Here is a 20,824-nt window from a genome sequence, read left to right as displayed (position 1 = left end):
AAAAAAAATTAAGGACACTTAAACCAATTCTTTTCACAATCCCTTCAAATATAGCCTTATACTTCCGCTACTACTGCTGAGAGATGTTGCAATTTCAAGTGTATATCAACATTCTACATATCTTGAAGAGTATGTATGCCAACTTTTGTTAGTATAGGACAATTATAAGTGCAATAGGACATTCTCATGGGGTTGTGAAGAAAATTAGTGTTAAAATTAATCTTTTTTTTTTCATATTTACACTAATTATAAATGCAGTTTGGATAGATATCGGCAGTTCTTAGTCTACAAAGAGCTAAATAAGCTACAGCACGATACTTTTCGTGAAAATTTAATACACAAGGAAGTGCCTCCGAAGATCACTATTTTGCAATTGTGTAAGACATCAGTAAAAAAAGTATAGCAACTACAAAAGAACTAATAAAATATTTGAAACCTACATAAAGAACACTCTGAATGGCAGTATATTCAAATCTCTGGTGCTAATAATGTATATATACATATTTTTTTTTCCGAGTAGCATCTCTCTTTAACGGTGCCGTATGAGCGTTCACACGCTGTTTGTGATGCATGCCTTGATTCGCTTCTTTCTTAGCAGCCATGAAAGAGACTGCAAGTTGCCTGTTTTTTCTTCAGTGTAAAAAATTGCTGTAAATAGAAATCATGTGGTCCGGACCCTCTGGACCGTGGAATCAATGGCCGATTCATGCCTCCATGTATCAAAACGTGCCTCATGAACAAGGTAAGAAACATTACATGTGTGCTGTTTTCATTTCTTAACATAATGTGTAGACATAGAGCATTATTGTGGCCTTAGTGTGTTGCAGCTAGCATAATTTAGTTAGGAATTGGTGATCGTTACAGTAACGTTATCATAACAGGCACTGATACCAAACTATTTGTCTGAAGTATAAACCCCATGCAAGCGATCTTGCGCGTGATGACGACAAGTGATGCGATGGAGGTGGCTGTCGCGTCCACTCGTCGCCTACTAGTCTAACCCCATGCGAGCGACGACATTGAGTGACGTCTTTCTGGCGTTTTCGGTGGCAGGATGAGGGCAGCAAATAAGCGACGAAACTGGTGTCATGCAAACTCTAATAGTTTAAGTTGATTTGTTATGCTGTACTGAGCAGCATTAAGTATTTCTGAAGGTCTTGCTGTAGGTTTTTTTATCTTTCCATGCATCAAAACTTGGTCGTTTGCTCGTTTCGTGCGACAACTGGTAGTATGTCCCTGATGTACACCCTTGCAATTTTGTAATAATAGTGCACTAGCGTCGACCGTACGGTGTGTCTGTGGCCTTGCAGTGGCGAGGGGCACTCCTGAAGCAAACAGTGCAGCAAACGTTTGAACTGGAAATCCCCTTGCAAGCCTGCATAACTTTCGCCAATCCCACCGTTCCTTGCCGCTACAAAGCCGCTGACACGCCGTGCAATTGATGCTCGCGCAACACCATTAAAAAATTACAAGGGTGTACAACCTGTTCCGACTTCGTGCTGTTGGCTAGTCGCTCATAGCACTTCTGGGCGACGAGCAACGAATTCTAGGTTTCCAAAACCAAGCGATCGTGCGACGAGAACGAGCTATCTGTTTGCGCATTGGCCCCTTTTGTAGCTCAAAGCCATCGCTCGTCGCTGTCGCGCACGCTCACATGGGGTTTGGGCTCGACATAAGATGTGCCATCCAGGCACATTTAAATATGGTTCTTGAGGTTGGCTGACTTGAAGAAAAGTAAATGTAAATTAAACAAGTAAAGCAAAGTTGGTGTGTGTTTCCTTCACAGTCCCCGGGTAATGTGCTGGTGATACACACCCTTTTTTGAGTAATATAAATCAAGTACTGCTGCCTAAGGCTGTCTTTGTTGCCACCTTTGCCATTCATCCTCATGAGGCTGAGGGCCTGTTGAAATACAGCAAGCTTGTGTCTTAAATGTCATGGCCACTGATTCCATTTATTTCATTGACAACTTCAATTGCACAATTTAAAGCCAGTCGCTTGCTTTCAACATCATGAAATTAGTGCCCTGGAGCCCAGAAAACGTGGTCGTGTGTGTTGTAAAACTGTGAGTTTTTTTTTTTTTTTTAACAGCGAAGCTGTTTAAGCCAGCCGTAATTTGTGGTGCGTATCAAGAAACTACCAAGAAAGAAAAGAAACATTTTTGCCGAGGTGGGATTCGAGCCCGCGTACCCCCGCTCCCAAAGCGAGTGTCGTAACCACTAGGCTATACAGCCACGCTTACAGAACATGCATTTATGCGAACCATATAATTGCGTTCGAGCGTCGTCGTCTTCGTCCGCAGCTGGCGCGTTCGTACGCTCGTGCTCTGCGAGGTGAATAGGTTTTGCGTGCTATGAGAGCGAGAGAGAGACTCATTCACGGAGCAAGTCTCCTGGAACGCGGTGTCGGTGTTGCAAGCTGCGCTATGCAACGCGCAGTGATGGCCATAAGTCCGAGATGCGCAAAAAGAAATTATCATCATCATGAGTAATATGATGAAAAGTTCGCGCGCACTTCCGGAAAATGCTGGGCTACGATCGCCAAGCTTCACTGTTTCAAGCGTTGTGCGGCCGAGTGCAAGGTTAAGCATTATTTTTGTGTATACTAGAAATATTTGTTGTTGTCTTAGGATCAAACCTAAGCACATTCTGATCTCCAAGACCTAATAAGTGACATTGCAATAAATAACTCAAAATTAATTTGCTTTTGCCAAACTTGCCTTTCTTTTCCCTCCTCAGTATCATTTATGTTGTTTCTCTGTAGTTTCTTAGTCTGAATGGCTCCTTGAATCTACTTGGTTGGACGGGTTTTGTGGCACTCACTTTCCTTGTCCCCCAATACTTGTCCTAAGAAAAGTCTCGCACCTTGCTTTCTCAGTGGACTGGGCCCAACTCGCCAAGCAATGGATCCAAATGCAGCAGGCGCCCTCCAGGCCCGAACCACCTATGCCAACACCACATATGGCCCCACCTATGGCCCCCAGAGTGCCTGCACCACCTTTGCCACCTCCTCAGGCACCTCTTGGGGTGCCCCCATCTGTAGCTCACAAACCTATGCGACCGCCGATTGGTATGAGATGTTACGCATGCCTTGTTCTGAAACGAAGTGCAACACTTTATTACGACCTGCATGGTTGGCATTGTTGTGCATTCTTTTGACTGGTGTGAAGGATAAATACACAAGAGATGACTGAACACACGAGTGCCAGTGTATGTCTTTCTCTTGCTGTCTTTATCTTGTGTATGTCAACTTCAACATAGTGCCATTTGAAGGAAATTGTACCAATTAGCTCAAAAAGTCCTTTTGATGATTAGGTTTAGATTGATGAGACTTGATGTCCCAAAGCGATACGCATGCTATAAACGGTGCACAAAAAATTGTGGCCATGATGTCACCATCAATTTCAGTTGCCTGTAGGAAAGTAAGAACATGCCTTCCGAGAAAAGTTTCGGTCACTCTTAGGGAGCAGATGCTGGGGCTGTACGATGTGAACAATAATTTTGGGCACTTGGATTTGTTTAACTTGCAACAAAATGCAGTGGCCAGCTGTCGAACTATCTATTGCATGCTCAGCACCGGAATGCCATAGTAATAAGTGTTCTTACAATGAATTTATTTTTTCAGCGTGCTGTACAGTACTTGATAAGGCTTGGCTAGCTGGTCTTCCGTACTCGAGTAAGTTGTGATACACAGGTTACTGGAAACAATTCGAATGGATGATGGAACAAGGCATGAAATAAAATGGGCAACAGTTAATGAGGCCTCTAGAGGGGCTAGTTGGTCTTCTACGTTTAAGTAAGTTGTGCTAGAAAGGTTACTAGAAACAAGACGAACGGAGGATGGAGCAAGACATGAACCGGATTCCCTCATGTGTGCAGACAAGGAGACTGTCATTTCGAGTTGTGCACTTCATTTTGTGTCTTGTTCCATCCTCTAATTGTCTTGTTTCCAGTAACCTGAGTAGTGGAACTTCCTCGGATATGCACAGTGCTTGTGCTTCTAAAGAAAGCTGTGCCATCTTGTGCGCTTTTATCTTCATAGTTTTTCCCATGCTCTCTGCTTGTCTAATCAGGAGGCATGCCACCATCTGGGCCACCTCCACCAACAGGCGGCTACTGGGGAGGACCGGCATCGTCATCCTGGGGGGCTGGGGAAGGAAAACCCTGGCAGTCGTCAGTAGGTCCACACCAGGCGATGCCGGCCGGGGGGATGGGTCCTCCTGCAGTTGCTCCCATGCCACCCATGGGAGTCTCGGAGAGAGAGACCTTTGACTATGGCCATGTTTCTTCAAGCCAGCCACACGCCTCCCAGAGCTACGATTACAACCACGGCGGTGCTGAACAGTACGCCCAGTACGCACCCCCACCGCCACTCATGGACGTAGGTGCAGCTCAGACATTGCTCCAGCCAAATGAGGCAGGAATCCTGTGGTTATTTTGTAGCGCTGTGGAGGATCTTCAGGCATAATCCGCTGCACTGCATGTGAAGAGTGTCTCATGGCATTATATGAAAGTGGAAGCTTTGTAAAGGGTCGGCACACGCTACTATTGTGATGTGCTGGCATGGCTGGAACACAAACTTATGCTTCAGGTGACTTAAATTGTTGCATCAGTTTTTGCTGGGTGTTAACATGGTTGCCAACTGATTTTTGGGACTTCAAGGAGACTATGAGAGTTCAAGCAATGGGAACAGTCTGAAAAAGTCGTGTCAGAAATCAAACCCTATTTAATACCCATAAAATGGGACCTTTGTAAAAAATAACTATTTTGCTCCGCCCAGCAATCGTGTGACTTGTTGACGCTCACTTGTGAAGGGTTTGGCTTCGCTGCAATAACAACTGCTTGAAACCTTGTGATGGTTATGCACTTTACACTTACCTTATTCTGAAAGACGCCGTTGTCTCAATGCAGTAGTCTTCAAAGGATTGTACAACCACGCTGTCCACAGCAATGATATTTGCAACACAGTGTGCAGAGATAATGTGGGACAAGTCCAGCAAAACACAAAATGCAGTGACAAATTTTTTTTACTATGTATACAGTGCCTTTGTGGCATTTGTGGTGATGCCGTGAAGAAATCAGAGTAGTTAACCCTTTCATGGTCAATGACGTACATATACGTCCTCCGCGAACACCTTCAAAATGGTCAATGACGTGCTTGTACATTTAAAAAGCACGCCTTTCAGTGATTTCTTTCGCTTGGCATGTGCTGCCACTCGACGGGAACACGTGGAATTTTTTACTTGCGCCGATGCCTCTCTGTTTTTTTTATTCTTATTCTTTTTGGTTTGTATGTTTGTTTGTTTATGGCAACCGCGTATCGGCTATCGCTCGCGCATCCGGGCGCGCACGCGCTGCGCGGCGGCAGCAAGTTTCGGTTTTCTCCTGCGGTGGCTCCCGCTTGTTGCACGCGCTAAGCTGATGGCTATCTGGTTTCAAATCTCTCAAAGGGTGACCGCTTGTTACTCGATCGTTTATCGCTCACAGCGGTGCGATTACACCTGTTCCCGGGCAAGCACGTATACACACAAATGATGCCGCCGTTTTTGCATTTCTTTTTGGAGACCACAAAAGCTTTACCACACCTTGTTGGCGATAAGACGAAGGCTTCTCACCTGTTTCGGTATCCGGACCTGCACACAACCATTTTTCAGTGCGCTTATCTTCTTGTTCATGGATAAACATTGTGTATTTTACAACACGAACAATTTTTTCGTCACTTTACAGTATCCCTAAAAAAAAAAATTGCAACCATTTTTTTTCTAAATAGGTTCTTTCGAAGAATTTAAATCGGTAATAAAAAAAAAATCGGGCCTGGGGGGTTGCAAATGGGGAAAAAAAGTTCGACCCTCAAAGGGTTAAGTATGTCCTACCTTCCCTCCTCCCCTCCTGAAAAAAAGACATCCGAAAAATCAGTTGGCAATTGTAGATATGAACACTTGACCACATTCTCATAACTCAAAGAAAGGTGTATGGCAGTTTAAGAGAGGACAAGAACTATGTACGTTTGGGCCATTTACAGGCGTGCCGTCTGGTAAAGTGCGGGACATTGGAAACTGAGAGGATTGTGTGGGATAGGTCTAATGGAGCAAAGCTTGGCCACTAGCTCATGCCAAAAGACAATAATGTGTTGCGTGTAAACTTCAGCAACGCTCTTGTGCATCTCTCGCAGAGCTATCCAAACACCGGGGAACCTTACCACCAGTACTGGGGCATGGGCCAGAACTCTTGCGCACCACCATTCCTGAGGAAAGAGCGGTGTGATGACAGGGAAGACATCCAAGTTCCCTTTTTTGAAGAGGAGGTGCCACAGATAGGTGAGCTCTTGGGTCTCTCACTATTCAGACATTTATAAGCAGCTTTGAAAGGCCTGCTTGTACCTTGCCTAAGAATGTTTAGTGCCTGAGGTCGCTGGATGCACATTGCAAAATGATTTCCAGCGGAAATCAACTCACAGACACCAAGAAATAAGACACAACATTCTGCTGGTGCATTTCGTACTGCACACAGCACTATTTTCTTTCCTGATGTCTGTGTCCTTGTTCTCTGCTGGAACGCATTTTTGCAATGTACTTATGCCTCTTTCTAAAATATTGCCTTGTGTGTCATTTCAGGATTTAAGTGCAGGAGCAGGCAGATTAACATGGAAATTCCCATGTCTGTTGATGTCCTAGATGCCGCCAAACGCAAAACTTTGCCTGGCTGGATTCGTGAGGGCTTGGAGAAAATGGAGAGGGAAAAGATGCGCAAGCTGGAACGTGAAAAGGAAGAAACAGAGCGACGTGCAAGGCTCAGCAAACAGACTGAAGATAACGACCCATCAAACACAAAGTCAAAGTTTGTAAGTGAGCTATGCACAGCATGTCCAGTGCGTGTTACAGATATTATACATCGAATGTTGCTTATTAAATAACAGTGCCAGGTATACATGGCTCTTCTGACAAAACTGCTTGGTCATTTGTGCTCAAACTGCACACAGACCTGGCATCAGGGCTGGGCAAAGATACTTTGATATTGTATCATGATACCGATACAAGATGCCAGTGGATTAATTGTATCCAATGCGAAACTCGCCATTTGTGCCTTAAGATACTTCGATACAGTAAACTCCTCATATATGCCATATTTACTCAATTCTAACGCGCCCTCGATTGTAGCGCGCATCTTGTTTCCCGCAACCAAAAGAAAGGAAAAAAAAAGTATTTTACTGCATCGCACACGTAATGCTTTCATACAGAAATACAACTTTCTTTCATTTGGAAAAACAAAGATTTACTCCCAATGCACTAAAGTTGTATGAATAAAGAAAGTCGCAGTTCCGCCCGGAAGGCGAAGCATCGATTGCGATAGCAAATTAGTAGATCGCTATACGAAGTAAGGATAGTAGTTTTATTGGCCATATAAACTTGTAAAGATAGGCATACTAACTAAATTAACAAGCATGGTGTCACGTGCACTCGAGCAAACATCAACACATCTCACTCGATGACCCTGGAAACTTGCTGTCGAAACACTGGAGTTGAAGGGAAAATAAGACATCCATCCAAACGTAGCAATTGCCACAAAGGAAACCCATACGGGTTCCTCGAAAGGAAAGCCTCGCAGTTGATCTACGATCTTAAGATAGTATCTAAGATATGTGTAGCTTCGATACTGCCCAGCCCTGTGTGGCATGTCGTGGTGCCTGCAACTTAATACTACATTTAGGTGCATTACTTGCATGTGTTATCCAGAATAAATTGGAAATGTATGTCTGTGGCGATGCTGAACAAAAGCGTGCTGATTCCGCTGCCATGAAACGGTGGTGTGATTTGCCATTGTTAGGGGAAACACACTGTTTGCCGTGTTTCACTGTGCAGTGCAATGCCTGAAGGTGGCTAGGGTAATTCTACAGGTAGCATCACACTACTAGTATTGCATTTGTCCTAGCTAGGGGTGCGCGAATATAAAATTTTCCTGTCAAATTGCCATTCATGCTTTTTTTCTTAGGTTTCTTTTTTTCTTTGTTTTACTGCTCACTCATGTCTCTATATAACGTGATTTTTCAACAGAAAATGCAATTTTGAATAACCTCTCTTGTCTCTTTGTAGTTGCTTGTATATGTATCTGACAGCATTTTGCTCGAAATGTGCTTTGACTGACCCTCCTCTGTTGCCAGACTGCTACATTGCTTCGTGATGTAGATGTCGGCCAAGAACTTGACGGTGTGCATTGCACTCCTTGGTTGACTGATGTATTCACGTGAGAGGCGCGTGTCCTTATGGGATTTTTTTTCTCTTTTAGGATTCTGATTCTGAAGATGATAAGGATGCTGTTGACATGTTCAGTGAAGGTGGTCGTGCAAGGCTGTCACCAAAAAGCAATGGCGCTCCACCGCCGCCACCGCCACGCGAATCCTCACCAGAGCCAGAACCTGTGCGGGCAAGAGAAGAGGATTTCAGATTCCAGACGCCTGAAGAGCAGCATCAGGAAATGGTAAGCTAATAAAAAGGCACTAACCTCAATATTCACAATGGAGCCTCGGATCGGAAGTTATCACTTGGCTCCACCAAATGGAGCGTACCTCTGACCCTCGTCTGAAGAAGAGACTGTGATTCAGTAATGCTCATACGAGTCATACCTGCCAACTTTCACAATTTTATCCTAAAATGTGTGATTTGTGGAGTTTGTTAACTGTTGTCATATTGACAGTTATTTTTATATTTTTCATTTGTATCCAGTTTACGGTAAATCTTATTTCAGAAAATGAATACAAATACAATCGCCTACCGATTTTTGTTAGATTGATAATTCGGGCCTGCTCAATTATCGAGCAGGTCCTTCGTGAACTTCATGAACATTTGTTTTTCAGTGACGCAGAAAATTCTTGCTGTGGCTATAGAGCAGAATGCCTGTTGTCTCCTGACAGAACAAAGTCTGCAAATCTCTCTTTTATGAACAGTCAGCACCTTGAGTAATAAATTTAGTATTTTTCACCAAATTCTAGCTTTGGCAGGTCTGAGTGCTTCTGGGCAATTCCTATGACGAGTTCCTTAAGAAATAGACCTTTGGACCAGTGCATTTGAGAGCACCTGCTTTGAAAATTTTTGCTCGGGCATTGCCGTGTCGTGGAAGTGCATTGATCGCATCAGAGGAGGGGTCATGCTGTGATTTGTACCTAAGTTGAGGTGGAATGTTGAGTGAAGCAACTTTTTTGAATACAGGGTTAAAGTAGCATAGAGTAATTCCATGCAAGATGTGCAAAGACTTTGTGGCTTTGAGAGAGCATTACATTTTTGAAACAATAATTTCTTTACCTTGTGTGATGCTGACTAGTTCAATAGTGAAATAACTGACGTTAATCGTGGAATGGTAAGAAAATGTATTGGCAAAAGATGTGTATTGAGCGGAAGCTAGCATTCTTTTTTTTTAATTACTGTATTGTATTGTTGCCCTGGCTTCTACGTGACAAACTTTCAATTAAACTTGGAAATGTTGCTGTATTGCTTTAAAATATTAATGTAAGTTTTTACCTGCATATCGCATTTCTGGTTCAAGTAATTTTAAAATGTATGCTGCTGTAGTAAGCACTATCCTAAAGAAATCACTAAGGTAATTATCGCTCCCGATGTTTAAGGAGTTTTTAAGCATTTTCTGAAGCTCTAACTGTGCCTTGGTGTGGTATTACGCATGCATCTTAAATAATTGCGCATTATTGTAGCCTACATTTTTGTAAGTAAGCACATGCTGTGTGCTAAGGAATGCCCCTGTGACTGTTTTCAGATGCTGAAAGTGCGGAGGATGCTTACTGAGTTGTTGCTCGAAGTGACCAATGAAGAGATGCACTCCTTATGCCAGGAGGCTTTCCAGAAAGCAGTCCTCAAAGGTAGCTTCAGTGTAGCATTGAAGTTGCGTGTAGTAATCGTCATGGAGCAGCATTCTTATGCATTTGTGAAGAAAGTATTTGATGCACAATCAATTTTCAGAGCACATCCTTCTTGGCTATTAGACCTAGCATTATTGTAGTATTCTTGCTTGTTTGTATGCAGTGGTGGAGCAGCTGCGCCAATTGCGCCATCCTGCTCCATCCTGCTCCAAAACGGCATTTTAACGGAAAATTGCGGCAAGCCTGCACCAAATGAAGCATAAGAATGATAGCTGCCTTCTGTAGATCCTGCCTTGGCAGTAAAACTGAAACCGAAATATAAAGCTCACTGTCGTTGTCGTCATCATCCTGGAAGTCAACGAAGTGCCATAGCCACGGAAATAGCCGATGTTGTCAGTTCTCCATTCACTGTTTTTGTAATTTTGTTACATTTCTCTCCGACAAGTGTTCCAATGTACTGCTGCTGTGCGGTCTTATTTTTGTGCCCTTTGTGCTGCAGTTTGACATTACTCATACCAACGTGGCTAGGAGCTTGCTCAAAGAGGATGTTAAATAAAAAGGAGACTCTGATAATGTCTGGTCGAGCATTGTTTAGCACAGTTACTGGCACTGCCACTTTATCTTGTAATACGTGCACCCAAACGCTGACATAGATTGCTTATTATTATGGGCTTTTCTTGAAGCTCTGCACAATTGGAAGAGCACATTCTAAGGTTATAATTTAATTAGCTTTCACATGTTCCACGGCACATTTATTTATACCTCTAAATAGCGTCTCAATCTTTAGGCACGCTGAAATTGAAATCTGCGCTTGCTTCCACAGAAGTTTCGGATTCACAGCCGCCGTGTGCATCGCGTCCAGCTGCTGCACGAACACTGCGGCTATAGTTTAGCGTGCGTGAAATCAATGAGCGACTCGATCGATGACATTGCACTTTGGTTGAACATCGGGGTCGGTGTCATTGACGGGCCATTGTCAATCTCGTCGTCACTGCCGCTACTGTCGTCGCCTCTGTCGGGACAACAATCGCCCTGGCGGAGATCTCTTCGCAGAATGAGGCAGCACTACCTGCACTTAGAAACTCCTCCATCGAAGCACCACCTATGGGGTGGTATGCGCTCCCAGAGTTAGGTAATGTCTGCGCCTTCCACCGTGTTAGTTTCACCCATGAGGGTTTCGTCCTGGCGCACAAAGCCCGCTTTTTCCGTTGATGGCATGGTCACTACTTCTAGCCTTCATTATCGTGGCGCTCCCTGTTTTCGTAATCATCGATATCGTCGACTGCACGAGCTCGTACTTCTTCGACTCTTGCAAAATTTGCAACTTCGTCTCGAGAGAAACAGCTTTGCCCTTTGTCGGTGCACCTCTCCACGGCGAATTTTCGTGCTCGCTGAGACAGGGCGATTGTAGAGGCAGCGTAGGCCTCGCAGGCACTGCTCGCTTATCGCTTTCTTCCCCCCTCCTCTTTGGATGCTCACACAGCCACCGGCGATGTGGACACGAAGCAGCTGGCGCCATCTTGTGCATGCTGCGCCAACTTGCGATGCTCTCCGTGGCTTTCGTTCGCAGTCGGCGCATGGGCGGGATGCGCTCCGCAGTAATGGCGGCAGATACGAACTAGCGTAGGTAAATTTTCGCCCTGTCTCGATTAAGGGCAACTTAGAAACGCAAATTTCACGATTATTCTGCATGAAAAACGCTGCCCAGAAGCAAAATTTCGATAGTTATATCCGATATGCGGTGAATAATATATCGTTATATATGTTTTTTTTTTTCTCATAGCCCTAATGCATAAGTTGATACTCTTAGGTCGACTCATCATTATAACAGATATATCGTTATATGTGGTATCGTTATAAGTGAACTGCGCTGTATACAGTCAGCATCAAATTTTTCAGACTCCCTAGGGACCGCAAGAACATCTGAAAAATCGGGCAGTCCAAAAAAGTGAATGCATGCCTTTAACTGCCCTCAAGAGCTCAAATCACCACAGCCATGTTCAAAATATCTTTAAAGGCCTGCCTGCACAAATAGAATCTTGGTGCTCGTACTGTCATAGAAGATGCCAGGTGCTCGTGTGTAGAACTAGGGAGCGCATTTTGTGTCATGTAACAGTGACCCCTTTGCACTTTTGGTATACTTCTCTGCAATACATTGCGTATGCTTTACTGAGTAACACCACTGTATTGTGGCGAAGCTGACATTTGGGAACTGGCATTAAAACATTCAGACTCTTGCTGTGCTTTCCGCAGTGTAGGCGAGGATGACAAAAGTAGAGTCGGTGCTATTGCTGAAAGCGGCGAATCCATTAAATGAAAGACACGGAACTCAACGGCACGAAACTTTACAGCGAATGTCGAAACAGTTAGGCCTAATGACCGCATAAAACTACTACTACTGCCAGCAAATCAACACGCGATAGCGCTGGTTCAAGGCTGCGAGATAACCAAAATGTCAGTAGTGATGGCTTTAATTAATGCCATTTCGTACCTGCTGTCACGGCAAAAAGTTTAAAAATCGGACAGCGAAGTGTTTGAACGTCTGAAATTTCGGGCGTCCAAAAAATTTGTCGTTGGCTGCATTAAAAGGAACCTGTGGACGCCTTTGCTGTAACTTCAATGTAGTCATGCACATCCTATGACATGGTCTTGTTGAAGTGCACTAGTTCCGTGATTCATTATTGAGACAAGGCGAATTTCTGCCATCGTCGTTGGCATCTCGTCGGCACCTTGAGGCTCTGTATAAAGTCCAAGTGCGATGAGATTATGGCTGTATGTTATATGCTGTAGGTGCGAGGGAAAGCGTGTGATGGTGAGCAGAGAAGGATGGTGGCATGATGCGTTGGCATCTTCTCTCGCACTCAAAGAAGGGGGAGGAGGCCAGGTTAGCCTGCACTTCATCACAGCCACACGCGCCCTATCTTGGAGGTAATCTGCTGTGACTGCAAAAGTTAGGTGACCCGAGATGGCTGATGTCTTCGTTTGCCCCGTGTTCTCGCACGCCTAGTTTGCATTGAAGTGAGAGGCAGCACAAGGGGTAATTCGCTAGCTGTTGCTGCCACTCTTCGTGACATCCAGCATTGCGACAGTGAATGTGCACTGTTGAGTGAAATTTGTTTGCCTGTACACGTGTGACACCATGCTTGTTAACTTAAGGGGGGAGGAGGGGATGAAAATTAACTTTTTTGTTTCTTGGAACTTTTTTGTTTCTTGGCAGAAAGGGCTGAAATTTGGCACACACACTGTACATTGCAATAGAGAGGCAAATCTAAAATTTCATTAAGATATCTTCATTAGCTTTTGTTTTATAAGAATTTACAAAAGTTTACAAGCTTGCTCGTGGAAAGCCTGGCACAGTAACTAAACATGACAGGGAGCTAGCTGCCTTTAGTTTTAATCTTTGCTCAAAAGAGCACTACAGGGTACAACAGTTGCAAAAATTTTTTAATCCCTTTATTTTTTTTTACACAGAACATCATGTTCACCTTCACTAATTGTACCAGAACTTGTCACTCACAAATTAGCATGTAGAAAAAAAAAGTAAGCCATCAACAAGATATTGAAGACTGTCATACCCTCAAGCACACTTCAGGGAATGCATAAAAACAAACGGGATCAAAATCGGTCGAGCCATTGTTGTGCTATGCTTTCCACGAGCGTGGTGACCGACAAAAAGAAACACAATTGAGAGAACGGGCTGCAAAGTTTTGCAAGCAGCGCAGATTTATTAGAACGCATCAAGGCTGTAATATTTGGCATCATTGCTGTCGGGCATCTTCTTGCACCTTTGCCTCGTCGTTTGGTGGGCGTTTAAAATTTCATAGCCTGGCTGGTCCATCAAATTGAGCTTCTGTTCAGTTGCGGACACCGCGCAAAGGGAGTCGCGAACGCTGCATGCTCGCGCTTCTGCAGTCACCGCTGACACGGAACGCGGCTCGAGGCGCGTCCGACTGGTGCGCCGTTCGGGCGACTATTTTTCCGGTGAATCTTCGGTTATTACACTGTAGCTCGTCGACGGTTGGGGTTCGCTAGGAGGCGGCGTGTCCGTGTCGCACTATGCATCAGAAACTGAGTGCACTGTCTTTGCCGGCGATGGTGACCTTCGACTCGCATCGATACGATCTCGGCTGATTCGCGTGGCCGTATGCCGAGGCGTGGGAGCCTCCGTTGGCACATCTTCCGTCGACTGCGTCATTAGTGTCGATCACACAGGGCGATTGTCGGTTTCGCTGCTCAAGTCACACGGTGCAAGATAGCGCGGCACGTTCAGTCGGGTAATCCTCCGCTTCTCCCACTAATTGCCGTATTTTTCTCGCCGTAGGAGGCTCGCGCTTCCGTATTCCGAAATCGTGCTTCGTTCAAAATCTCTTCTCAAACGAGCGATGATCCATCACTAACCTGGGAGCTCTCAAAAATCCGAATTCTGCGTGTCAAGTGAAGACGCCGGCGTGGTTTGCGAAGCGGACAACTGCGGCCGCCATCTTGCCCGCTGCTGCAGCAGTAACCAATGGGGAGATGCCTTTTAGCGCAGCAGCCAATCGGAGGCCCGCTTTCATCAGAGGGCCTGTGTGACTACCTTCAGCAGACCCGCGCTTCTTTTGTGTTTGTGCGTTTGTTACAAGATGGCGATGACCGACGAATTGAGAAGTGGAACGGCGAAACTTTGAGCTTTCGAACGATACCAAGAAGATGGCGGCGCTCGGTGGCGGGAAATACGAGATGTGGCTCCGTGAACTGCGGTGGTTTTGCGCGATTTAATGCTGTTTTCTCGCCCTGCGCACTGACAAATTAATTTTTTTTCGGGCAGTTTTCGTGCGTTTTCAGCCAAACCATTTTGATACAGCATAGATTAGGCGTTGCAGATACCGAAACGTGTGGTTTCCAAAAATTGATTTTTCTCGCGATTTTCGCGATCTGATCCCTGTGTCCCCCCTTAATTGGCAAGTGAATGTTTACTGCAACTTATACAGCCGATAAAACTACGAATCTTAGCTCGTGCAGTTGTATAATACTTTGCTATTGCTATCAATGTTTTGCCTTTTGGGTGAAACTTACTTTTTTCTTGCTCCCTTAATGTGCGCAGAATGCGCAGTGCTCGTTACCAGTCTAAATGGCGGGAGGGACTTTATAGTACCATGATGTACTTGCAGGGAAAGCCATTTTATTAAAATTAATGGAACTAGTTTCGCAATTTTTTGCCACAATTCCACATTGATGAGTACAAAGCCAGCTCTGCTGTATTGACTATTTCAGTTAAAATTTAGACCATATCTGGTATACAGTAAACCCCCGCTAACTCGAAGCTGTAAAAACCGGAAAAAAATTCAAGATAAGCAAAATCACTGAAATAGAAGGCTGCTGTCTGCACGTAGACCTCATGGAGCCTGTTCAAAAGGCCACCAGTAATATTCTCGATAACTTTTGCGTGCAGCGGCACTGCACACGTTAGTGTCTACGGACAACTGTGTTACTGACACTGTGCCAAGACAGCGTGCTTGGCCCAGAGTCAAGGTGTCTGATTCGAATGGAATATTTGAAGCCAGTTGTCCGAGCATAACCAGTTAGACATCCAAAAAGCTGACGCCGCTACTTTCTGCATCGTAATTGATGCCTCAGATGTGAGGCTTTCGCCTCCACATCGCGTGAGCATGAAGCAAGTGTCTTTACCAAGCCGCGATCGCACTGAAACCCTGTGGGCTCGCATGGTGGCTTCTTAGGGCACAGTTCATGAGCTGCTCACGCCTGCTCTAAAGTGCCGATCATCTTGCTCAAGGTCATGATTGCTGCTCTGTGACCACGTTGATGCGTCACTACCAGCGTTCTAAATGAGAAGGAAAAAAGAACGACCAGCTCGCAACTGCATGTGTGAGCCACAATGAAGTAGCAGCGAGCAGCCGAGCAAGAGCACACGGGCGGTGTTAGATAGAAAGAAAGGGGAAAACCAAGCCGCAAGCGCAGCACGGTGTTTGGCTCGGTTAGCGACCTGGGGCAGGGTGAAAAGCATGTGCAAATGATGCCGTGTCGATGCCTTTTCTCTGGTATTTTCAAAGTCGAGATTTCGAGGTATCCGGAGTTCGGTGCAAAAACTTGTCAAGGAGAGATGAAAAACACATTGGCTGACAACAAGGCCAGAAAAAAAATTCAACTTATCCAGTATTTTGAGCTATCAGAATTTCAGTTAAATGGGGGTGCTTGTCACTGCGCCAAATCATATTTTTGGCTGTGCCAAGACCTGCACACAAGGTCAAATGGCTGTTCCACTGCTGGTATGGAAACTGTAAACTAAACAGCAAATCTCCGAGCTCACCTTGGTTATCTGACAATGTTGGACAAAGGCATCCAAGTTCCTGCATTAGGTATTATGTGACAGCTTATTTTAGGAAGCTAGCGCACCTTAGTTGCATCTGGAAAGTTTGCTTCACCAACCTCTTGCTTTGTGCCAAATAAAATGCTTACACACCTAGTTTTTGTGCAGGTGTCTGCTGAATTTCATGAGTTTTGAGATGTTTAATTTAGCAAAATGCTCCAGTAAGCAGAAATGTGAGTTTCTCTCTCACTTTGATAAATGAAGCAGGCATAAGAGGAAATGAATATATTGAAATTCGTGCAGGATTATTTATCACCTTTTTCAGCTGTGCACATTGTATTTAGGCTGTGAGAGAGAGAATGAACACAAAATGTGATAGGATTGCCTGTTACTTGTAAATTTGTTGTAACTGCCTGTTTGTAATATGAGGTATTATTTACCTGTAATGCTAGAATGTGGGACTGTGTCATAATGGGACACCAGGATGTCATTTTTTATTTCATTTTGTCTCGTGTTTGCGGGACTTTATGACTATAATATCAAGTAAGCATAAATGTATGCAGTATAGCTGGTTCTTGACAGTCTGAGGAAAGTGACTGCAAATGTCTAGGCTGTTTTTTCGAAAACTGTGTGTTTGTTGACACGTTTTGTCTTGTGTCTGTGAGCAGGGGACTTGGTGTTCCCCTGTGTCTAGGTTGTGTTCTCTGTGTCGTGCACTAAAATGGTTCCCCTCTGCTGTATTGCTGCAAAAGCTCCTGCCCGCCAGCTCAGATCCTCCTCCGCTTTGGCAAATATTACTGGTGGATTGGGTAAGTTCACTCTGGGCTGTTGTCAACGCAGCACGTTACATTTTGCATGCTTATCTGGTGCATTCACACTGGGGTATTTGTTGTCAAGAAAAATGTTTTTGTGTGTGTATGCACAAGTAATACCGTATATACTCACGTGTAAGGGCACCACTTTCTTTTTCTCTATTTCTGCAGGGTGCAGATGGAGATGCGCATGTTAGTAGTCCATCTATAATTGTGTCGCTGGTGCTAGGACGCATTTTATCAGCACCTTCAAAAGGGCAGTCATCCTCGTTGCTGTCCATAGCATTAGAAATCCCTGCAACCTTGAGGTTGTTAGTGATAATGTCCGGAGACATCGTATGCCACACTTTCACTTTCAAGATCCAGGAGCAGATAGGCTGTTTGTTTGCCACCTTATTTTTCCCCCTCAATTTACGAGCCATCAAGTACGGGGTGTGCGGCCCTTACTCAAGTATACTATACGGTATTTTTGAAGAATGTGTACTGGGCTGTGTGAACATTTTGTCAGCCCCTACAGAAAAATATTGCCAAGTTCCACTGTTCTTGCTGAATATTGAGAGCTCCCAAGCTTTGTGAACCAGCAATTAAAGAGTTTGGGTACCACAGCAATTTTCACTGCAATAAGAATCAGTTTTATGACACCAAACCCCACTATGAACACGTGGAGGAGTTTTGACCGCAGTTCTGGGCAAGTTCGCGGTTGCCTAGACTACAATTGTATTAACACAAGAATCATCCACTAGATTAGTAGGAGTTATTGAACTCTAAGTTAAATGCAAGTGTGTTGGAATGGAGAAAATGTTCAAATATAGCTCTAATCTATGTGCCAACATTTTATACAATATGGTTTGTGTAATGCTTTAACAGTGTAGCCAACATGATATCATACATGTGGATTACTGTTGAGGTCTGGTTTCGTGGTAATATTTTACATGCCTACAGACAGACAGACAGACAATGAACTTTATTTTTTACATGCCTAAGTGGTAAAAAATACAGCACACTAACATTAATGGAGAAATCAATGAGGTGCAACCACCCGCCTCTTGTTTTTTGCCTGGTTTCAATCTTTGGTACCCTAACATTTTATTCTGTTTAGTTTCATTGTAATGTCGCCCTGTAAATACAAAGAAGCTGGTTCCAAGTTTAGTCCTTCCTTGGCATTCCTTTAATCTTACTGCTACTCATAGATAACCTATAAAGTGACTGGGCACCAGATGTAAGAACAGTTGGAGGTGAAATATCACCACTGTGCATATTACTTACTGAGGGTACCATTAGCTACAAGGAAAGGCATAGAGAATTGTTTGCTTGGATGCCAACTGCAAGGAGCATTTCCTTGGAGCTGTCTGGTTTCGCTCCTTATGTTCTCACACCATGTAGTTGTTGAGTTTACTGGAAAAAAAAGAACAGCAGAAACGTGGTCGGTTGCTGCAGTCAGGCAAGCATCTTGCTAGGATGTTTTATGATGTGGAAGATGGAAGGGGAAACTGTCACAAAGAAGTTCACTCTTTCATTTATCTGTGTCTGTTAAAGCTATTAGTGGAGATATCTGATGGGCAGGGCCTGTGGGCACAACCATTCTCAGGTGGCCTAAGCGGTTACGGCAGCGACAGCGAGTCGAGCAGCTGGTGCCGAGAGCGGAGAGGACTCTGAGGAAGAGCTGCAGCGCTCTATTCGCGACAAGCGAGCCGCGTTTGCCGAGTGGGAGCACCAGGTGGCTGAGGAACTTGACGAAGAGGACCGTCAGCATGAGCGCCGGCTGCAACAGCAGCAGCAGCAGCAGCAGCAGCAGCAGCAGCAGGCAGCTCAGAAGGTAACGGAAGACGGGGGCGTACGTAACAGCAACAGGCCTGGTGAGTAGATTGGTTATTACTTTAATGCTGGCTTTGCAAGTTCAGGGGCCGGGGGTATGTGGGCAATGCTTCTAAATAACACCACTTCTGAAAGGGAACCTGCAACAACTGAGTTTATCCTGTAGAGCTCTGTGTTCTACATTTTGATCTCGCAACTCCTTTATTGACAGCATAGCACCATGATGCGTGCGTTTGCATCACTGAAGACAAGAGCCAGTGTCAGCACGTTGTCTCCAACAGGAAGACATACAGGGCATGCGAACAGGCACATTGGAAAACGTATTAGTAATAATAATTAAATTATGGGGTTTTACATGCCAAAACCACGATTTGATTATGAGGCACGCCGTAGTGGGGGACTCCAGAATAATTTGGACCACCTGGGGTTCTTTAACGTGCACCTTAATATAAGTACACGGGTGTTTTCCGCATTTCACCCCCATCATTAAGGGGGGGACGTGGCTTTGAAAATCAACTCCCTGATTTCTTCATGGATTTTGATGAAAATTGGCACAAATGTTTAGAATGTCTCCCTGATACTTCCATAAAAGTTTCAGAGTGATACCTTGAGAACATTTATTGAGCAGAATTTTTCTCTCTTGAACTTTCTGGAGGGCCTGGAGAGCTTAAAAAACATGATGGAAGGCTCGTTGAGTATTGACTGCATAGCTCAATGCGTGCTGAAGGTCGTGACAGTCTTACTTTTTTTTTTTCGCAACACAAATTTTTTAGATAGTCATTTTTCAAGTTACCTTCGCACCAAGCACACTTTCGGGGTGAACGAATAGCCACGCCATAAATTTATAAAATGTCAAGATAAAAATGCGAGACTGTCTCGACCTGCACTGTAGTCCAAGGAACGTGACAAAAAAAACAGAATCAAAATAGGCTAAACGGTAACGAAGAAATCAGCTCCAGAAACTGAGCAGAAAGGCGAAAAAACAGTTTTGAGAAAACGGCTCTCAAAGTTGCACCTTCTCTTCAGTTCTCTAAAACGCACCAAAGTTGTAATCTTTGATGTGTTTTGTGATGTGGGGCTTCTTGGACATGTGGCCTCTGGTCTGCTGAGCCTTCGTTTTGCCTTTTTCATGTTTGTATGGCATTCTTTACTGCTGCTCTACAAAGAGCATGGTGCCTGGGTTTCAAACCAAGTGAGGTGCAGAACTATGTGGGCGTAATATATATATATATTATATATATTAATATATAATAAAATATACAGTAGTTCTAGCGTTGTATCTGCAGACTGCCTCATTGATAGCAGCCTATAGTGCAGTCAGTGAGGCATTGTTTTCTTTTGGTAGAATCGACCATGTACTGAATGAAGGCTCTCAGCAGCCTTCTGAATCATCTTCCATTGACAATGGCTCTGGAGGTTAGGAGAGCCACTGATAGATAGGCAGCAATGCAGCTGCTAGGTGCTTCCAGCCTGTACTTTTTGTATCATGCCTCACTTCTACAGCCAGGTGTCTGTGCCAGCCCAAGTGGCCTAGTGAACAGAGCTCATGATGAGGTTCTCTTTATGAAGGGGTGGTATGATAGGTATTATTACTAGATATCGTGGCATTACGATAACAGAGGTCGGCGCACGATGTGCTAAGTCGCGGGTCGATCCGAGGTTGCCGATGTGCGAAATGCCTGGTCGCGGGTCCGCGGAATAGACGCTCGACGAGCTTAGTCGCGCAGTCCGAGGTGCCGATGCGCGAAATGCCTGGTCGCGGGTCCAAACGCTCGGTAAGCTCAATCGCGCAGTCCGAGTGCCGACGCGCGAAATGCCTAGCCGCGGGTCCGAGGAATAGACGCTCGAGGTGTCGACACTCCATGAGCGATGTGCCGACACGCGAAATGCCTAGCCGCGGGCTCGAGAGGAGTCGACGCTCGAGGTGCCGACGCGCGAAGTGCCTAGTCGCAGGTCCGAGTCGACACTCGATGAGCGATGTGCCGACGCGCGAAATGCCTAGCCGCTGGCTCGAGGAGTCGATCCT

The 20,824-nt window shown here is 44.8% G+C and overlaps 1 protein-coding gene across 9 annotated transcripts in view; it reads left to right on the top strand.

Annotated features, from left to right (window-relative positions):
- The window catches only part of LOC119460960 (arginine/serine-rich protein PNISR-like), a 40,355-nt gene that overhangs the window by 1,052 nt on the left and 18,479 nt on the right, over positions 1–20,824 (top strand). The window contains exons 2-9 of one of the 9 annotated variants that reach the window (XM_049672628.1): positions 659–742; positions 2,878–3,069; positions 4,073–4,416; positions 6,172–6,316; positions 6,614–6,840; positions 8,283–8,474; positions 9,762–9,864; positions 16,924–16,980. In XM_049672628.1, coding sequence (XP_049528585.1) covers positions 664–742; positions 2,878–3,069; positions 4,073–4,416; positions 6,172–6,316; positions 6,614–6,840; positions 8,283–8,474; positions 9,762–9,864; positions 16,924–16,980 — 1,339 coding nt within the window. In that variant the 5' untranslated portion in view covers positions 659–663. Of the gene's footprint in view, positions 1–595; positions 743–2,877; positions 3,070–4,072; positions 4,417–6,171; positions 6,317–6,613; positions 6,841–8,282; positions 8,475–9,761; positions 9,865–16,923; positions 16,981–20,824 lie in introns of all 9 variants that reach the window. The other 8 variants (XM_049672624.1, XM_049672626.1, XM_049672627.1 and 5 more) reach the window with 8 other exon arrangements.

This window comes from Dermacentor silvarum, chromosome 8, assembly GCF_013339745.2.
Source record: "Dermacentor silvarum isolate Dsil-2018 chromosome 8, BIME_Dsil_1.4, whole genome shotgun sequence".
Classification (NCBI taxonomy): Eukaryota; Metazoa; Arthropoda; class Arachnida; order Ixodida; family Ixodidae; genus Dermacentor; species Dermacentor silvarum.
The sequence above is the reverse complement of the archived record's forward strand: the minus strand, read 5'-3'. Positions and strand labels throughout refer to the sequence as shown.